Source organism: Salvia splendens, chromosome 10 (genome assembly GCF_004379255.2).
Source record: "Salvia splendens isolate huo1 chromosome 10, SspV2, whole genome shotgun sequence".
NCBI classification, from domain to species: Eukaryota; Viridiplantae; Streptophyta; class Magnoliopsida; order Lamiales; family Lamiaceae; genus Salvia; species Salvia splendens.
In genome coordinates, this window is record NC_056041.1 from 26,032,079 (window position 1) to 26,050,510 (window position 18,432).

The 18,432-nt window shown below is 36.4% G+C and overlaps 1 protein-coding gene across 1 annotated transcript; it reads right to left on the reverse strand.

Moving 5' to 3' along the window:
- Positions 1 to 4,535: 4,535 nt before the first annotated feature.
- LOC121750520 (probable LRR receptor-like serine/threonine-protein kinase At2g24230) lies at positions 4,536 to 7,715 on the reverse strand. Its single transcript, XM_042145072.1, has 2 exons — positions 7,578 to 7,715; positions 4,536 to 7,477 (listed from the first exon to the last, which is right to left on the reverse strand). Exon 2 carries the CDS (start codon positions 7,382 to 7,384, stop codon positions 4,799 to 4,801), a length of 2,586 nt encoding a protein of 861 aa, XP_042001006.1. The 5' UTR covers positions 7,385 to 7,477; positions 7,578 to 7,715; the 3' UTR covers positions 4,536 to 4,798.
- Between the last annotated feature and the right edge of the window lie 10,717 nt (positions 7,716 to 18,432).

An 18,432-nucleotide genomic window follows, 5' to 3' on the forward strand; every position in this document is an offset into this window, starting at 1 on the left:
GGAATTTTTAAGTTTAGTGTTGTCGAGTGTAACTAGCTCTTTTACGGTTTTACCTTTTCCAGAACTGTTGAGTTAGTCACTTAGTCTCTGAAATTCTTTTGATGAATACAATACATTAGGTGAGGTCTAATTTACTATCGTCTAAAGGTCGACATGAAATTTTAGGAGTTGTTGATTTAGAGAAAATGTAGTTTAAAGAATTAAATGGATAGAGAATGAGAGTTGAGTAATTTAATAGAAGAGAATGAGTGAAAATTACTTTATTATTTCCAAAAATGGAAAGACTTCATCTTTTTCGGGACAAACTAAAATGTGTCATCTTAATTGAAATGGAGGGATTACTTTACGGACTTACGGTAAGTTACTTTTGAGTTTTGAAAAGCATTGTGCATATCATATCTAGAATAATAACTGAAGATGAAGTGAGTGATTTACTTATGTAATAATCTATACGTGAGTTGATTTAAAGATTATAAGAATCCAAGTGTAACTGATCGATACAAGGAAAATGCTCAGCAATAGTAGTTTTGTCTTCATATTTTTGGGGTAGCTTATTCACACCTTAGGAATTCTAGATTTAATTGAAATATATGCTCTGATTTTGATACAAGAAAAACATGCCTAATGTGTTGGTTTTGTTATGCAAGTAAGCTTCAATACGAGGAGGTGATTAAAGCGTTTAAGCGTATGATATGCTATGTACTCCTTTTGTCCCTTTAGTATAGGAGTATTTCTTTTCGATACGAAGATTAAGGAATACATAATTAATAAATAAAGCAGAGTGAGAATAAAGCAGGAGAGTTGCGAGAGAATAAGTAATAGAGAAAATAAAACAGGAGATAGTAAAATAAGAGTCTTGGAAGAGGATCTCTACGTAGCCATAGGCCATTTGACCTTGAGGGAAAACACGAGTGATGTGAGGATTTGGCTTTTCTATAAATCAAATATATTTTCTATTTCTAGCTTGTTTTGTAAGTTGATAAACTCATGGGGATCGATGATCCCTCCCTAGTGGGATGGTTCCAAAAGGAATATGATCCAAACACTAATGGAAAAGTAGTATAAGAAAAACTATATTGATATCTTGTGTCTTATACACATATGATGAAATGATACTAATATGGTGACGCTGAAAGGACATGTTCTCATAATAGCAATGAAATATTATAAACATGAATTATTGGCTACTATAGATACAAAATCTCAAATTTGTATTTATAGTCCATAATATATTATAAAAGTGTTTGTGTACTCATGTTAGCAATGAAATATTATAAACATGAATTATTAGTTACTACTGATACAAAATTTCAAATTTATACATAAAAATATTTATAGTCCATGTACTATGTTATAATAGTGTTTGTGGTGGAGTAAATAATGTGTTTTATATACTTTTTTTTTATGGGTGAAGAGATCAAATCTCTTAGGTTCAAATAAATCGTTTCGTTTGAGAAATATAGTAGTATAAATTTACAAAATAGGTTTAACCGGCCATCATTTCATGATCAAATTTGCTGGTTGTTCTTGCTTGAAGCGACTCATTTCAGATTTCTGCACCCAATTATTTTTATTCCTCAATTTTATTTTATTTATATGATGGTCTCTGTATCCCTCACCACAAAAATAATCGATTCATTTTTTTCAAAAGATAGAGAATCCCAACATATATACGTTGTACAATGGGATATAAACTCTAAATATCATACAAACTCTAAACTGTGATCTAAATCGATAAAAATGTGAATAAATAATAAAATAATAGCAATAAAAAATGTCAACGTAGTGTCAACGGTTGATGCTGTGTTGAAACTATGTAGATATTTTTTGTTGCTGTTATTTTGTCATCTATTAACATTTTCTAATAGTCTAGATCATAGTTTGTAGTTTGTACAATATTTAGAGCTTGCATTTTATCACTACCTGTACAACTATATAGTATAAATAATCAAATATAGCAAGACTCGGAGATCATCAAGAGAAGAAGGGGAGTGAATTTGGATCCTCAATCGGTGTCAATTTTTTTTTACAGAATACTCTTAGATGGGGTTGAGATCGGCGAGCGTGTCCTCACGGGTATGTTCTTCTCTTCATGAGGTTGTGAGAGACTAAGGGTTTTCTTTGTCGTGAACTTTTTTGGCTCTGCTGCTGCTTGGGTGTCTTGTTTCTATTCCTCCCATCCCTTTGTTCTTTCGGTGTGTCGAGGGGCCTCCGATCTCAGATGATTTTATTTTGGCTTTAGTTCTTATGGATATGTTTGTTTTGCTGTAGAGCTTTGTTTGTTGTTTTGCTGAACTTTTGCTCACTACCACCCTCACTAGTTTGAGCATTTTACTTCTATATAAAAAAATAATCAAATATCTTCTCCATGTTGAAGTGTAAGTAGTTTTCATGACCAAGACTAGAAAAGACCTTAGACGACAATAATGCTAGGACAATTTATTAAATGATCAGTCTATTACAATAATTCAAGATTGATAGAAACCTAGCAATTTCAGAGTGTGATCACATGTATGACACGTCCATCCTTAAATAGAAAATCTTCTTATTCCCACCTAGAAGCCAACTTCTGTCTCAATAATCACACATTAGGATACAAAGTAGCCCTCATTAAAAAGTAATTGTTCAAAGACAAATTTGGGTAGCTAGCTTATACAATGACATAACAATTATTGGGTAATAAACTACACAAGTATTCTTGTCTCCCAAGCAGAACCCTATGATATAAGTATCAATTGTAGGTTGTCATCATGTGTCATACAAACTAGTCAAATATTCTGTCAATATTTTAAGTATTTTCAATAAAATAAAGTAGATGTTTAGTTATATTGAATTGATGGTTTTATAACTTAAGCAGATCAGCTAAATTTTAGCTGAAGAACACCTCAACATTTGGTTTTAAAGAAATACTAATAAGTACTACTCCCCCGTCCCATTTAAGATGATCTATTTCATTTTTCACATGTATTTTGAAAAAAAACAAAATAAATAATTAAAGTGGAGGAAAAGTAAAGTAAGAGAAAGAATAATGTAGAAGAGTCTCTTCCAAATTATTCTCTCTTAAATTACTGGGACGGATGGAGTACTATAAACATACAAAATAAATATGAACATATATGACATTTCTAATAAATTGCTTATACGCATAATTTGAATTGAATTGGAAGGAATTGTTCAATGACAAATCCTATGTCTGGTAAAATGAAGTAGTAGTAAACTAGTAATTGATATGAAATTGAATTTGAAGAATTTTTACACATACATTGTACACACACTAAACACAAAATACACACTCACACACATTTTACACAAAATACACATACGCATACGCACAAAATACACCCATTGCACACTCTACCAATGTTGTCAAAGCAGTATGGCGGATTATGGCAGTCCGCCCGAAAACCGCCACAGGGATATGGCGTATCGGTATGGCGGGATGTGGCTGTCATTAATTAAATAAATAAAATAATATTTATGTATTTATATATAATTAAAAAATTATAAAGTAATAAAAATATAACATCAAATTCAAAATCTCTTTCCAAAAATAAAAAGCTATATATAAGTCTAATAATTAAAGTCTTAGGTTCAACAAAACATAATGCCATTCTAAGCACTACTCAATAGTCAATCAATCATCAAGCTCAACATAGTCTTCTAGTTCATCCTCATCACTAGAGGTGCCTAAGGTTTACAATTCCGGCGGTTAACCGTGAAACCGAAACTGTCGGTTACGGTTTCGAACCAGATCCATGAGAATTTACCCGATCCGAAACCGTCGATTTTAGAACCGTGATTCGGTTCAGATTAAAAAATTTCCGAACCAAAACCGTGTCGGAACCGCTGGTTCCGGGCGGTTCCAAGACGGAATAGTGAAAAACTGCCAGAAAACCGTGAAAAATTGTAAAAAACCCTCCGATGCCGGAACCGGCGGTTTTGGAACCGTAACCGCGAAACACCCTCGCGGTTCGGATCCGGTTCGGCAATTTCCAAAACCGGAATCGACGGTTCCGAATCGTAACCGCCGGTTCTGAAACCATGGGCACCTCTACTCACACTATCATCGCCATCCATTGCTTCATCACTATAATTAGGGTTTCAATTTCAATTTTTAAGTTTAATCTATTTTCATTTTAATTATAAAATAAAATGGATTAGAATGGTTGAGTGGGCCGGTTCAATTTTTGGGCTTATACGAAAATCCATTAAAAAGTCAAAATTACAGTAAAACACCGCAATGGCGTGGCGCCACGACCGTGGTGGGCAGAAAAATGCCATAAATCGGTGTGGCGATGGCATTTTCATTACTAACCGATATGATATAGCGCCATATCACCGCCATAGCCGCTATTTAACAACTTTGTACTCTACACACGCTATACACACTGCACTCACACTATACACAAAATACAAACATTCCACACACCATACAAACATTCCACACACCATACAAAATACACACGCACACAATATACATACACTACACACATTATACACAATACACTCTCTGTACACAATATACACACACTACAGATACTAAATGTGATACTCATTTTTTTAGGTCCACCAAATCTGTTGGGTACATATATTCGTGTGGTTTCAATTTCAATGCCACAAACAAGTTCCTATCTAACTTCATGTCTAGTTTGAGCAAGAAGAGAAAAGATAGATACTAAAATGAGAAACTTTGATAGGTCAGAAAAGTAAAGCTGCTATACAATCTAACCATGGCAGCATAGAGCTCATGATACTAAAAATAAACAAAACAAGGAATTCAAAAAAACAATAATTTTGCTCAAGTGTGTGTGATTTGTTCAAGATCCTTGAGCAGGCCAACTACCTGTTGCATGGTTGGCCTCTTGGAAGGGATTTTGGCTGTGCAAAGGTATCCGATCTTCAAAGCCTCGATGATCTGTGCATCCGGTGCACTCCCACGGATCCTGGGGTCGATAGCACATGATGTTTGGTTCGTCCTCACAAGTCCCCTTGCCCAACTCGTCAAGTTTGTTTCTTTCTCATCTTCGTACACATCTTCAACTGGCTTCTTCCCCGTGATGAGCTCAAACAGGATCACTCCGAATCCATATATGTCTGACTTGGGTGTTGGAGCCTTTGGCGATGAGCTGCTGCTCTCTGGGTCGAGAAACTCTGGTGGCACGTACCCTGGCGATCCACGAGCAATCTCATCTTCAGCCCCATTGCCAAAAATCTTCGAAATTCCAAAGTCTGACAGCCTGGGCTCTAAGTTGGAGTCCAGATAGACGCTGCTTGCTTTGACGTCTCTGTGGATGATGGGAGGCGAGCAGCCATGGTGGAGGAACGCAAGTGCACGAGCAGTGCCAAGTGCGATCTTGTGTCTGAATCTCCACGTTGTTAGTGATCCTTCAGGGCCAACGTTTTGTATCCCGCTGTTCTCATCTTCCCATGTGTCTGTGCTCCAATCTTCCGTCCTTTGAGTCCCTAGTGGCAGATCGTAGAGCAAGTTCTGCAAGTTCCCATTCTCCATGTAATCGTAGATAGCTATCCTCTGCTCACCAGCCAAGCAATATCCGGTTAATGGAACGAGATTAGGGTGCTTGATTCGACCAAGATACTCGAGCTCTCTTGCAGCTTCATGGTCTGTCATCGTGGACCCATGGACCAAAACCTTAACAGCAACGTGTAATCCCCCTGGCAGCAGTCCACCATACACCGGCCCGAATCTCCCTTCTGCCAGCAAGGTGCCCCGATCAAAATGAGAGGTCGCAGACAGCAAGTCCGCAAATGTAAAGTTCAGCAGCGGCTTCTCAAAAATGACCACGGGCACTGATGTTGCCTGCTTAACATCAGCCACCCAAGTGGTTGAATCCGTCTGGAATGAGAAGGGCCCCGAGACTGCCTGCTCCTCCGTATAAGAATCCTGTTTCACAGCCCACATTCTTGTCTTTCTACGACATCGAAAGGCTAGAACAAGCAACCCCATGAGCAAAAACACCATGGAGACGGCCAGAGCCAGAGCAATCTTTAGCCCTCTATGCTTTGGAGACTTTTTCCTAAAGAAGTCCGGGTTGGCAGCAATGGGGCAGCTATTAGTCGATCCTATGAAAGAAGCTTCAAGGATTTTGGGGGAAAACTGGGACGCACAAAAGCTAAGGTTGTTGTAAGAGAAATTGAAGGTATCCATATGATGGAGCTCATCAATCACCACCAATGGGATGTCTCCTTTTAGATTGTTGTGTGAAAGGTCAAGAAACTTGAGGCTCTTAAACGCGAAACGAGGAATGTGGGAGCTGAGATGGTTATCAGAGAGATCAAGGGTTGCTAAACTAGTTAGGCCTGAGATGTTGCTAGGAATCTCACCAACCAAATTGGTAGCAGACAAATTTAGATACTCTAAATGTGTGAGCATATCAACATTGATCAGAAAGTGGTGTTTGGTGAATCTGTTGTGTGCAAGATTAAGGTGTCTAAGATTGATAAACTGATGCAATCCTGAGAAGAAAAGTTCACCACTCAACTCATTCTCAGACATATCCAAATACAGCAAATTGGACCAATTGAAAGCTGATGTAAGGTTTACCTGAGGAATGTGGCCTTGGAACAGATTCCTGCTCAAATCCACCACCTCCAACACACCTTCAAACACACCTAAAACAGAACCCCTGAAGATATTGCCAGAGAGATTCAGAAAGCTCACGCTTTTCATCCCGGTAAAGTCCGAATCCCGGCCAACAACCTTGTTTTCTGCTAAGCTCAACAGCTTGAGCTGTGGCAATGCAGCAGCAAATCCACTAGGGAGAGAGCCATTGAGCTTGTTTTCAGACAGATCAACAGAAACCAAATTCAAACACTGCAATATTCCTAATGGAACACTGGATTCAAACCCATTGCGGCTGAGATTCAAAGCCTGCAACTTGGTTAATGAGCTGACTGCTTCTGGAATGATCCCACTAAATTTGTTGAATGAAAGGTCCAAACTTTGAAGGTGCCCAAAATTTCCTATGTTGCTAGAAAGACTCCCAGAGATTAAGTTGTATGAAAGATTAAGAAATATGAGAGAACCCAAACTCCAGAAATCAGAAGGCAAGGTAGTAATCTTGTTACTGCTAAGATCCAAAGATTCAAGCTTTGTCAATTTCCCAATAGTTGTATCAGGAATCACACCAGATAAACCCACTCCAGAAGCTTCTAGCTTCACAACATTTTGTCCCTCATCATCACAAACCACACCTCTCCAAGAACAGAATGACCCAGAAAATCCATATTTTTGGGGTGGGTTTAAGCCCATTTTTACAAAGAATTCAAGAAGAAATGACTCGTCTGTGTTGGGTTGTTGGCAAACCAAAGGCCTAAACAGCAGAGCCACCACTAAAATGTAGTAACCCACTATTTCAACACCCATTTTGACACAACAAAACCAAGAAAAATCAAATCTTTCCCCCCGAAACGGCCTACACTTTCAATACAAAGAATCTTGCAGCCATTTCTCTGCAACCTGAAAAAGACCAAGAAATCCACAGTCAAGAAAACAGATAGTAACACTTTGATTTTTTTAAAGAGTGAATGCAAATTGAGTAGTGACTTAATAAGCATACCTGCTTGTCAAGGGGTGGTTTTCTTGCAAGAAAGAGAAGAGCTCCAGCTCCAAATGACTGAAATCTTTTTATGGGTCAGAGTGAAAAAGAAACATATCAAATCCACTCAAATAGCCATTGTTTAATGCAAAAAAAAATGGAGAGTGTGAGTAGGTTTTGGTGTATTATTCTAATGTAAATCTATGTGACCAATTTTATACGACCAAAAATTGATTTATTTTAAAAAAATTGATTTATTTATGTATTTAATTAAAACTGATTATTTTAAAAAAAATAATTTATTTATGTATTTAATTAAAATATATGTATATACATATAGTACATGCAATGAATTACTAATGTGTATGGATGGAGTTGAGGTCATTTTAATGCTTGAAAGGAATAAACACATCTTTTCCGGATTGTCAATCAGAGTTAACGAGATTTTGGGTGATTTCCGCAATTAGTCATGATTTTGCGGCTCCTGTGTTATAAATTTGTACTCTCTTCTGTATTGTTGATTCTGTATTGTAATATCCTTATTAAGATGAAAAAACTGTTAGTGCACTATATTTTTGAAAGTAGATATCACATGATTCACATCATTGATGGATTTATGTTATGATTAAATTTAAAATCATTTTGGTAAGTCGTAATTAAGATCAAAAGTAAGACTTTAAGTATTTTTATCTATAATTTTATGAAACAATGTAACCCCGTTTGATAAGAAGGATGGGATATGAGAACAGGGTCCGGTTAGGTTGAGATTTTTTAGCTTAATTGAGAATTGAGATGCATTTTCAGTTATTCATCCACAACATTTTCAAAATGTCAACTGCAAGTAGATTATGTCAACTCGGGCATATTATCTTCAATAGCCTTCATATCAAATGTCAACAACTTATAATTGACATTATATGTGTATAGTTGACATGAATTGTATATGTAGTTGACATTAGAGCATCTCCAAAGCCGGCGTCAAAATCGCGACGCCGATTTTTCGCCGACGCCGGTTCTGATGCCGAACCATTGGAACCGGCGTCGGCGAAATCGGCGTCAAAATCGGCGTGGCCATGCCGATTCGCGCGATGACGCCGGTTCCGACGCCGATCCTCACGGCGCCATTGTGGGTCCCGGATCGGCGTCAAACCGGCGTCAGATTTTATTTTTTATTTTATTTTTCTTTTGAAAACACTATATATACGCGCTTTGAACGTCATTTTCATTCGCACCACTTGTTTTAACGAGTACTCTCTCTACCTTACTTTCTGTTCAAGATCAATAACGAGCAATGGAGAACAACTACGAAGGTACTCCAGTGACTCCCGGGGGATGGTCTCAGACTCCCCCGCCTCCCGGTGTAGGGTCTCAGACGCCCCCGACTCCCGGTGTAGGGTCTCAGACGCCCCCGACTCCCGGGGTAGGGTCCCATACTTCCCCGGCTCCTGGGGGAGGTGGTTGGCCTCCGATGACCGGGTACTACAACATGTACCCGTGGCAGCAGATGATGCCGGGGTGGGCACCCGGCATGCAGCCCCCTATGCAGATGATGCCGGGGTGGGCACCCGGGATGCAACCACCGGCGCAGCAAATGATTCCACCGGCGCAGCAGATGATTCCCTCGGCGCAGGGGACGCAAGGGGGGGGGACAACGCCTATCGACCGACTTTTGATTTTTCCACCGATTCTTCACACACATCGACCCCAACGGATGCACAGTATACGGAAACTCTCATTCAAAGCCAGGGAGTAGGGCGGGGTAAGAAGAAGGGCAAGGCTAAGAAGGTCGGCGAGTCGTCGCACGGGGCCGGAGGAAGTGGACGGACGCGGAGAACGTTGCGGTTGCCAAGGCGTGGGTGAGTGTCTGCGACAATCCTCTCGTTTCGAATAACCAGAGGATCGTCAACTTGTGGGCCAAGATAGCCGCAGCCTACAGGGCATTTTGCCCTGAAAGGAGACCGTGCACCGGGGAGGAGGTCCGGAAGTGCTGGGACCGAATCAGGTCTGGCGTCTCTCGATTTTCGGGTTTGTACGCCAACGCCCTCCGCATGCAGACCAGTGGCCAAACAGAGGAAGACTGCAGGAGGATTGCGGAGAGAGCCTACCCCGATCCGGAGAAGAAGTACTATGAGTTCACCTACTGGAACTGCTACGTTGTGCTCAACGAGTCGGAGAAATTCCGGGCAGGCGTCGACGCTGGCTGGCCGAAGAGGCAGAAACTGAACTATACCGGAGATTATAGCGGCAGCAGCGGTGGTTCGACAGACCTCCCCGAGACGGCCCAGGAGGTCCCGACTCCTCGTTCGTTCGGTCGCCGACCACGCCCGGTTGGCCAAAAGCGGGCGCAACAGGTTGCGAGGGGGGGCACCCCGAGTTCCCAGGGGGTCCATTCGACATCCCCCCTCGGCAGGTCTACCGAGGAGCTCAAATTCTTCGCGCGCCAACAAACGCGCGCTCAAATGGTGAAGACCTTAGCCGACTTCCAAGCGGCGGTGGACCCCGAGGTGAAGGATTTTCTTCGTGTATTGCTCCAGAGCCAGCGTGAAGAATTGGAGGCGATGAGGAGGGACACCGGCGGGAATAGCTGCGGCGTAGGTGGCGACGGAGGCGGCGGCGACGATGGTGAAGAAGCGCGGGGCGACGACGGAGACGAGGACGGCGGCGAAGAGTTATTTTGTTTTACTTTTTAAATTAATGTACTTTTTAATTTTTGTACTTTTTTTAAAATTATTGTACTTTTTTTTAAAAATTAATGTACTTTTTAAGTTTTAATATTATTATTCGAATTTTCCGTATTTGTCTCGTAAATTAAATTTCGTATGTTGATACGAGTGTAAATTAAATTATATAATTGTTATTAGTGATGTGGATAGGTAGTGTGAAGGCTATGTGAGGGCTATTTGATGTCCAGTTGATGTGGCAAGCAGATGTGGCAGGAGAATTGTAGTGCTGATGATGTGGCAGTGTGAAGGCTATGTGAGGGCTATTTGACGTCCAGTCTTACTGGAGATGCTCTTATATGTGTGTAGTTGACATGAATTGTATATGTAGTTGACATAGATTGTACACATAGTTGACATTATATGTGTGTAGTTGACATGAATTGTACATGTAGTTGACCAAAAAAAATTAAAAAAATAAAAAAAAAATTTAAATTAAAAAAAATATTTATTGAATAAAATGTACCATGAAATTACCATTATGCCCTTTCATAATTAATTAATCTAAAAATATTTTCCATGTGGCAAATTCTGGACCACCCATTTAATAAAAATGAGTGGATGGTAATGCATCTCAATTCTCAATTAGGCTAAAAAAACTCAATTGATCACAACCCTATGAGAAGATATGTAAAACAAGATAAGAAATACGAGTTTCATGTCAAGGTATGCAAAGATAAGTTTTTTTTTCATTGTTGTTTGATAAAAGAAATTATCTAAATTTGTATAGTATAAATAACATGGCTTAGTTTGACAAATTGGTGGATTACATAAACGTGGTTAAAGTTATAATTTTGGTAAAAATTGAGAGAGTCCTTGTTTTATATTGAGCTTTAAGTTAAACTTAACTATAATATCAAACAATTAGAAATGTTCATATATAATTCTCTATATCAGTATTACTAACTTATCAGACATGTCCCGTAATAGTATTATATATACAACTAAGAGCATGCCGCCATGGCCTCTTCAACGGCTGCATCTAATGCTTCTGGCGTCGAACTACCGGACTCAGACGAACTAGAACTATTGGTGTCGTTGCCGAGATTCATTTTGGTTGGATGTTGAGAGAGAATATGTAAAGAGATAGTCGATAAGTTCGTATGTACAAATGAATGAGAAACGAGATTTAAATAGAAAATAAAAAATGTGTGCCATCGTCCGCGTAGCCCACAGTGGGGTGGACGATGGCGCGGCCGATGACCTATCGTCCGCGGCGGCCGCAATGGGGCGGACGATGGCGCGGACGATGGACATCGTCCGCGCTATACTTCGCGCCCTTAGTATAGGGCGCGGCGATCGTCCGCGGCCTATGTCACGCACCCGCAATGAGGCGGACGATGGCGGGCGCGGACGATGCGCGCCATCGGGCGTGCCATCGTCCGCCCCATTGCGGATGGCCTAAATACACTTTCTATTATTTAAATGTAAATATCAATTGTTGCAAAATAAAAAGAGCGCCTTTTCTAGTTGTTTAATTTACTTTCAATGAAGTTCACAATTTGTTCCCACTTGTTTTGAACATAAAAAATTGTTTACTTTCCACTCGAAAAATAGAGTGGAATAAATAGATGATGAAATAAGGTGAGAAACGGTATATATAGATAAAAAAAAGTTATTCAACTTAAATCTAAATTATATAAAAATAACAAATAAATAGGATCCAAACACCACAGTCCCTACAATAGGGCTGCGAAAACTAGCCCCTCTAAAATTTGTGTCGAACCAAATGTTCATATTTTTCAGGGACGGATGGAGTAGTATTTAAATTCTATAAAAAAAATTTACATTAGGAAATTTAAATATGTCATTTTTTATTGAACGAATTTAATTTTATAAATTATAATTATATAATTTTAATCTCTTTAGTTTAATTTACATATAACAAAGAATCTTAAACAAATATGAAATTAGATAATAATTAAAGAAAAAAGAAAAAAAAATTAAGTTCTGGTATTAGTATGCGTACGGACTATGGAGGGAGAAATGAAATAAAATAAAAACTTGGAATTTGACGCAGAAATTGAGTATAATGAAGACTTAACAGAGTTGAAATATAAAATGAGATCTGAGTTGCATAATATATGATCTTATATGAATAATGTAAAACCTATTAAAGAAAAATATTACTCCACTACTATTACAGTTTGAATGAATAATTAACATTGTTCGAGGAAAACTTTATGTCAACCAGTACGACATTTTCCGAATACTAGAAAGTGCTTTCTGTCTTGGAAAAGTTTCTTTGCTACTTAAATGTGTTTTGCAATACTTTAAAAATAGGAAAATATAATTCGACTAATAAACTACACAATTACATTTACATTTTTTCCTTCTTTTTTCTTACTTTACTAATTATACATTAAAATTCGTGTAAATTTCAAATGGTTTATTTCTATAAAACGGAGGGAGTAAGTATTTTTTTTCTACTGAGTTTAAAAAGCTTCATAGTCAGCCGCATAATTATTGATAAATTTTTATTAAGAGTTAATTAGAATTTTAATGAAGTTAATAATAGTCCATTCTAGAACTCATAATTATTTATAATTCAAATTGACTATCACTAATTAAAATGAATTAAGTTGCTTCCGGCTGTCAATGTGCGACCGTACTTTAAATCCTACACTTCATTTTGGTTAAGATATCATAGAAACACTTCATTTTGGTTAAGATATCATAGAAACATAATAAAATGCAAACTCAAAATATTATTCCCTTCGTCCATGAAAAATATGACACTTTGTAAATGGTAGAATTTATAAAGTAAGAGAAAAAAGAAAAAAAGTAAGAGAGAAGTAGTGTTAGTAGAGTGTGGGGTCCATATTATTAGTAAGAGAAAAAGGAAAAAAGTAAAAGAGAAGTAGTGTTAGTGGAATATGAGGTTCATATTATTTGAATGTGCCCTATTTTTCGTGGACAACAAAAAATGACAAATGTGCCATATTTTTCGTGGACGGAGGGAGTATACAAATTCCAAATTATGATCTAGACTCTTAAAAATGTAAACATATGACAGAATAACGGCAATAGACAACGGTTGACACCGTATTGACATTGTGTTAACATCAAAATTTTGAAATTTTACACTCTGTTGACATTGTGTTGACACTGAGTTGAAAAGTTTGGAGTTTGTACAATATATAGAATTTGCATTTTATCACTACTCAGATCTTATGTCTCTAAAGTATACTCCCTCCGTCCCACAAGAATATGTACTTTCTAATTTTGGAAATTCTTTTATCTTTAATGAGGTTAGACCCATTCTCCAATAACAATACATTTTTTACTTTTTCTCTCTACCTCTCTATTACTTTATCCATTTTGTAATAAAATCGTGTCGAATACAAAGTGTATATTATTCGGGGACGACTCAAAGTAAATCAAACATAATAGTAGTATAAAACAAATCGAAAATAAAATAAAATGCGAAAGCACGGGGACTAAAATTATCCATTTAATTTAGTATAAAAAAGAATTCACAAAATTTGTGTATGCAATGCATGGGGACCAATCAAACCAGCAAAGCATCGTCTACTTTAACGTCCACGTTCGGAACATCGTCTTCCTTAAGTTTCATTCCAACTTGATCTCATTATTACATTTCACTATTCTTATTCCATCACGCCAACAACTATTTACGACTTTTAATTCACTCCATGTTAGGTTTTATGCCATATATTTTATTTTATTCAAGTGCCACTTTTTACTCATAATAAATATCTTTTTTAATTTGGTATTCTTAGAATGACAGCGTAGTTCAATCTGCAAAATACTTTTCCTCTAATAAGTAGGCCGAGTTAGTACATATACGTGAGTTGATATGTGTTGAATTATAATCGAGGAATTTTTTAGTGTTTTTTAATACTGCAAATTGCAAAATTATGTTATTGTTAATTAGAAATGATATATTTTCATGTATTCATATAAAATTTTACTCCATCCGCCCCTTAAAAATAAGAATTATTTTTATTTTAGTTCGGTCCCTTTAAAATTATGAACTTTTCTATTTTAGAAACTCTTTAATCATGTGTGACTTTTTCTCCACTAATAATAATTTAATCATTTTTCTTATAATCTCGCTATTATTTTATCAATTGTACATTCAAAATCGTTTCCTTCAAAAGTTCTTATTTCAGGGGACGAGGGGAGTATTACTTATTGATTGCAACAAATCAAATTTTGTACTTCCTTCGTCCCATAAAAGATGCAAAACTTGGTGATGGTACGAGATTATAGGAGATGTTTTGTTTTTAGTGGAGAAAGAAAATAAACTTTTTATATATTGATGTGAGAAAGAAACTTTTTCTAAAAAGAAATGAATGTGACATTTTTTATGGACAAACTTAAAAGGAAAATATGACATTTGCTTTGGGATAGATGGAGTAGTATATATAACTTTTAGGTTTGGAATAACTAGGACAACTAAAATTATTTTTTGATGTTTATATATTGTTTTGACTTGGTTATTGATAAACATATGCTTGTAAGACCTAAATTTGACTTGTTTTGATATCATGACATGTGAATTATGTTCATTATTGCATATATTTCTACCTTTTAATATTTTGACGCGTTGTTAAGTTTTATAGGACATATGGCTAAGGTTATGAATTCCAATCAGAGATAAATGGATACCCTTATCTTCAACTTCAAAAGAGCTTTGCGTGGGTATCTCGCACTCTTCAATCAGAATTATGTAGAAAGTTATGGTTGATTTACAAAGACTGTGCGCAGCAACGCAATGTCAGCGGGCCGTGGCGAGAACTGCGCATTTTCGCAATTTTTGACCTATTTTCTTCCTTTTGAAGTCTTATATTTTCCTTAACAAATACTCACTCCGTCCCAATAAATACGAAACATTTGGTTTCTGGCACGAGATTTTATGCAGTGTTGTTTTGTGAGTTAATGAAAAGAGAGTAAAGTAGGAGAGATGAAAAAGTAGAGAGGAAGTGGTTTCCATTTTAGGAAACGTTTCATTTTTAATGGGACAATCCAAAAAGGAAAACGTTTCATTTCTAATGGGACAGATGGAGTATATACCTTATGTGATTCAATTCCCACCTTATCTCTACCTTCTTCAAGCTTATAAATATCCCATGATCTAAATCATACTCTATTAGTCCCTTGTTAAGAGATTCATATTCCCTTTTGGGATGTCTCAAGTTAAGTGAGCCATTTCCATTTTTCACACTCTCTCTTTTACTTTTTGTTTCCTTTCTACTTTTTCATTTATCTTACTATATCCTCTTCACTTAACTAATAAAACTCTATTTTCTTAAAACAAGTGTTGAAAAGTAATACTCCACCTCACTTAGTGAGGGATGGAGGGAGTATCGTTCATCTCTGAACCTCCAAGGCATCTCCTACTTTACACATAAATTCTTCCATCCTTCACAAGGAGCAAAGAATTCAAGAGAAATCAAGCAAAACAATATTAGTTCTTTTGGGTTTATCTATTTTTTGTTAGATTGAACATGTGTTATTTTGTGATTGTTTGTTTGGTTTAACTGCCTATGAATAGCTAAATTCATAGTGTTATAGAGAATGAAAATAATTGACTTGATGTAGCTCTTTTTATGGTTTAATGTCATAAATTGTTTTACTTTAGTTATTTCTTAGATTATACTTCCTTCATCCCAGCGAAGATGAACCACTTTTTCTTTTGGTTTGTCCCAAACAAGATGACTCATTACTAAAAATAGAAATATATTTATCTTTACTTTATTCCTTCTTCTCACTTTACTCTCTACTCAACACACATAATTACTATGCATAAAATCTCATGACGCCCAAGGAAGGGGTTATCTTCCTTGGGACGAGGGATATATAGTTAATTGACTGTTATATTGATTACTTTGAATATATAATTGATTCACTGTTACTTTGATTATTGTGAAACATTGATTGGTGAACGCTTTGATTGACATATATATTAACTGTCAATATGATATATGTCACATAATTGTTAATACACGATTTGAATAATTAACAAGATTAGTCAATAAAGTTATTAACTTGATATTGTACTCAAGGATTATAAATCCTAGTAAAACTTGAGTCAGAAAATAAAACTAAATAATTAGAATAACTAATAAGTTATAAAATAAATACTCTAGGTTTCCCTTGTTTATATGATTTTTCATTACTTATTTACTTTTTTTTTGTTTTTAATATTAATTTCAATTTTAAGTTAATAACTAAAATCCAAATAGTATACGATTCTGAGTATATGGTAGAAAGTCTGTAAATTTATTCCCCGTGTTTGATATTCGGTACTGACCTTTAGCTAGACCAGATCTACCATGTATGCTTGTATGTATTTTTAGAGCTAATAAAAAGTACATCAAGTTTTTGGCGTCGTTGTTGAGAAATACTTTTACATATAGATTGATATCATAAAAAGGAAGATAAAAATAGTTTGGATTTTTACTGCTTTTTTTAGTTAAAAAAAGTTTATTTTGTTTGGTGATTATGATGGGAGAGCATGCACTATGTTCATCAAGAGATAGAATTTCAATTCATCAATATCTCATGATCAAAAATACTAATGGGTCTATTTATATCAGGCCCAAAACAATACATAAAATCAATAAGTTGGAAAAATAGTCTAAAATCCGAATTTTACAATTCCAGCGAGTCGCTGGGTGAGCACCCAGTAGATCGCTTATCTGACTGACGTCGCCGTTAATTACAATTAATTTGTTGCAAATTGACCTTAATACACTTATTGACTTTTTTGTTGATCATATTGACATTTCGGAGTTGATGGTCTAGGCCCTTGTTTTGAATATCTAAGGGCTATTATTTAATTGTAGTTAGCAATTAAGTATTGAGTTAGCAATATAACATTCTCATATATATAGGGGAGTATTAAGATCCTATTGCCCCCTTAGTGTTAAGTTCCAACTTAATATCAACCATTGGATTAAGATGTTGGACAGTTATGATGAGGCTTTAATATAGGGAACCGTTTTACATTATTAGTTGTAGTCTGTACATTAGAGAGTTATAAATGTAAAAATACAATGAATCACACACGTAATTAAGCGGGATTTTGAGTGACCTTCCAAATACTCACTCTCTCTCTTTCTCTCTCACTCCAACCGCATCTTTCTTCAACCCAAAATCCTCAATCGTCTCCCCTCATTCCCAACCATTCCTAAACCCTAGCTTCGATGTCCGCCATCAAATCCACGTTTCGCCGCCGTTTCGGAGTTGAAGCCTAAATCCCTTCGCGCAACGGTCTTTTTCCATTCGACAAGAAGGTAGGTTTTAAAAGTTCCAATTTTTCGTGAATAGACACTTTGAATCGATGAATGTCACCATCGTTCGGTTGAATTTTCACAATTTTTCACAAACGTTCAGTTCATATATCCGTAAATCCTGAAATCGGGCTCATTTTTGTTAGGGTTTTGTCCATTGTTGAATTTTGTAGTTAATTACCGGAATACAATTGTGTAATTGTCGATTTTGTAAATTAAATCTTATTATGTTTTAATTGTTGGTTTGTCTGACAGAACATCAATGACGAAAAGAGGCAGCACCCTTCAAAAGCCAACCTACCCAGACGGAAGGTGAGCAATCTATTGTATTCATCGAGAAGTTGGTCATTATTGTAGTTTGTGGTGTATATGATGATTTTGTTCTAATCTGAAACGATTGGTTCCCCTAAATTTGTGCATTATTTGTTTGTTGTGGTACATTATTGACCAATTTCTTGCATTTGCCATTTGTATTCATCGAGAAATTGTTCATTATTGTAACTATGGAGTATATGATGATGTTGTTTTAATCTAAATCGATTGGTTCCCTTGAATTTGTGCATTATTTGCTTGATGTTGTACATTATTGACCAATCTCTTACATTTGCCATTTGTATTCATCGAGAACTTGTACATTATAGTAGGAAGTGGTGTATACGCAGTGGTGTATAAGTTTTTGGTTTAAGCTACATCTGTTAGTTCCCCTGAATTTGTACATTATTTGTTTGTTGTTGTACATTATTAAGCAATCTTTTGAATTTGACATTTGTATAAATGGAATAGTTGTACATTACTGTAAGCAGTGTTGTCCATTATGTGTTTGTGATATGCTGTATCAATTGATTTCAAAGAAATCTTGGAATTAAGTGGATGTTTTATTGATCTGTGCATTAT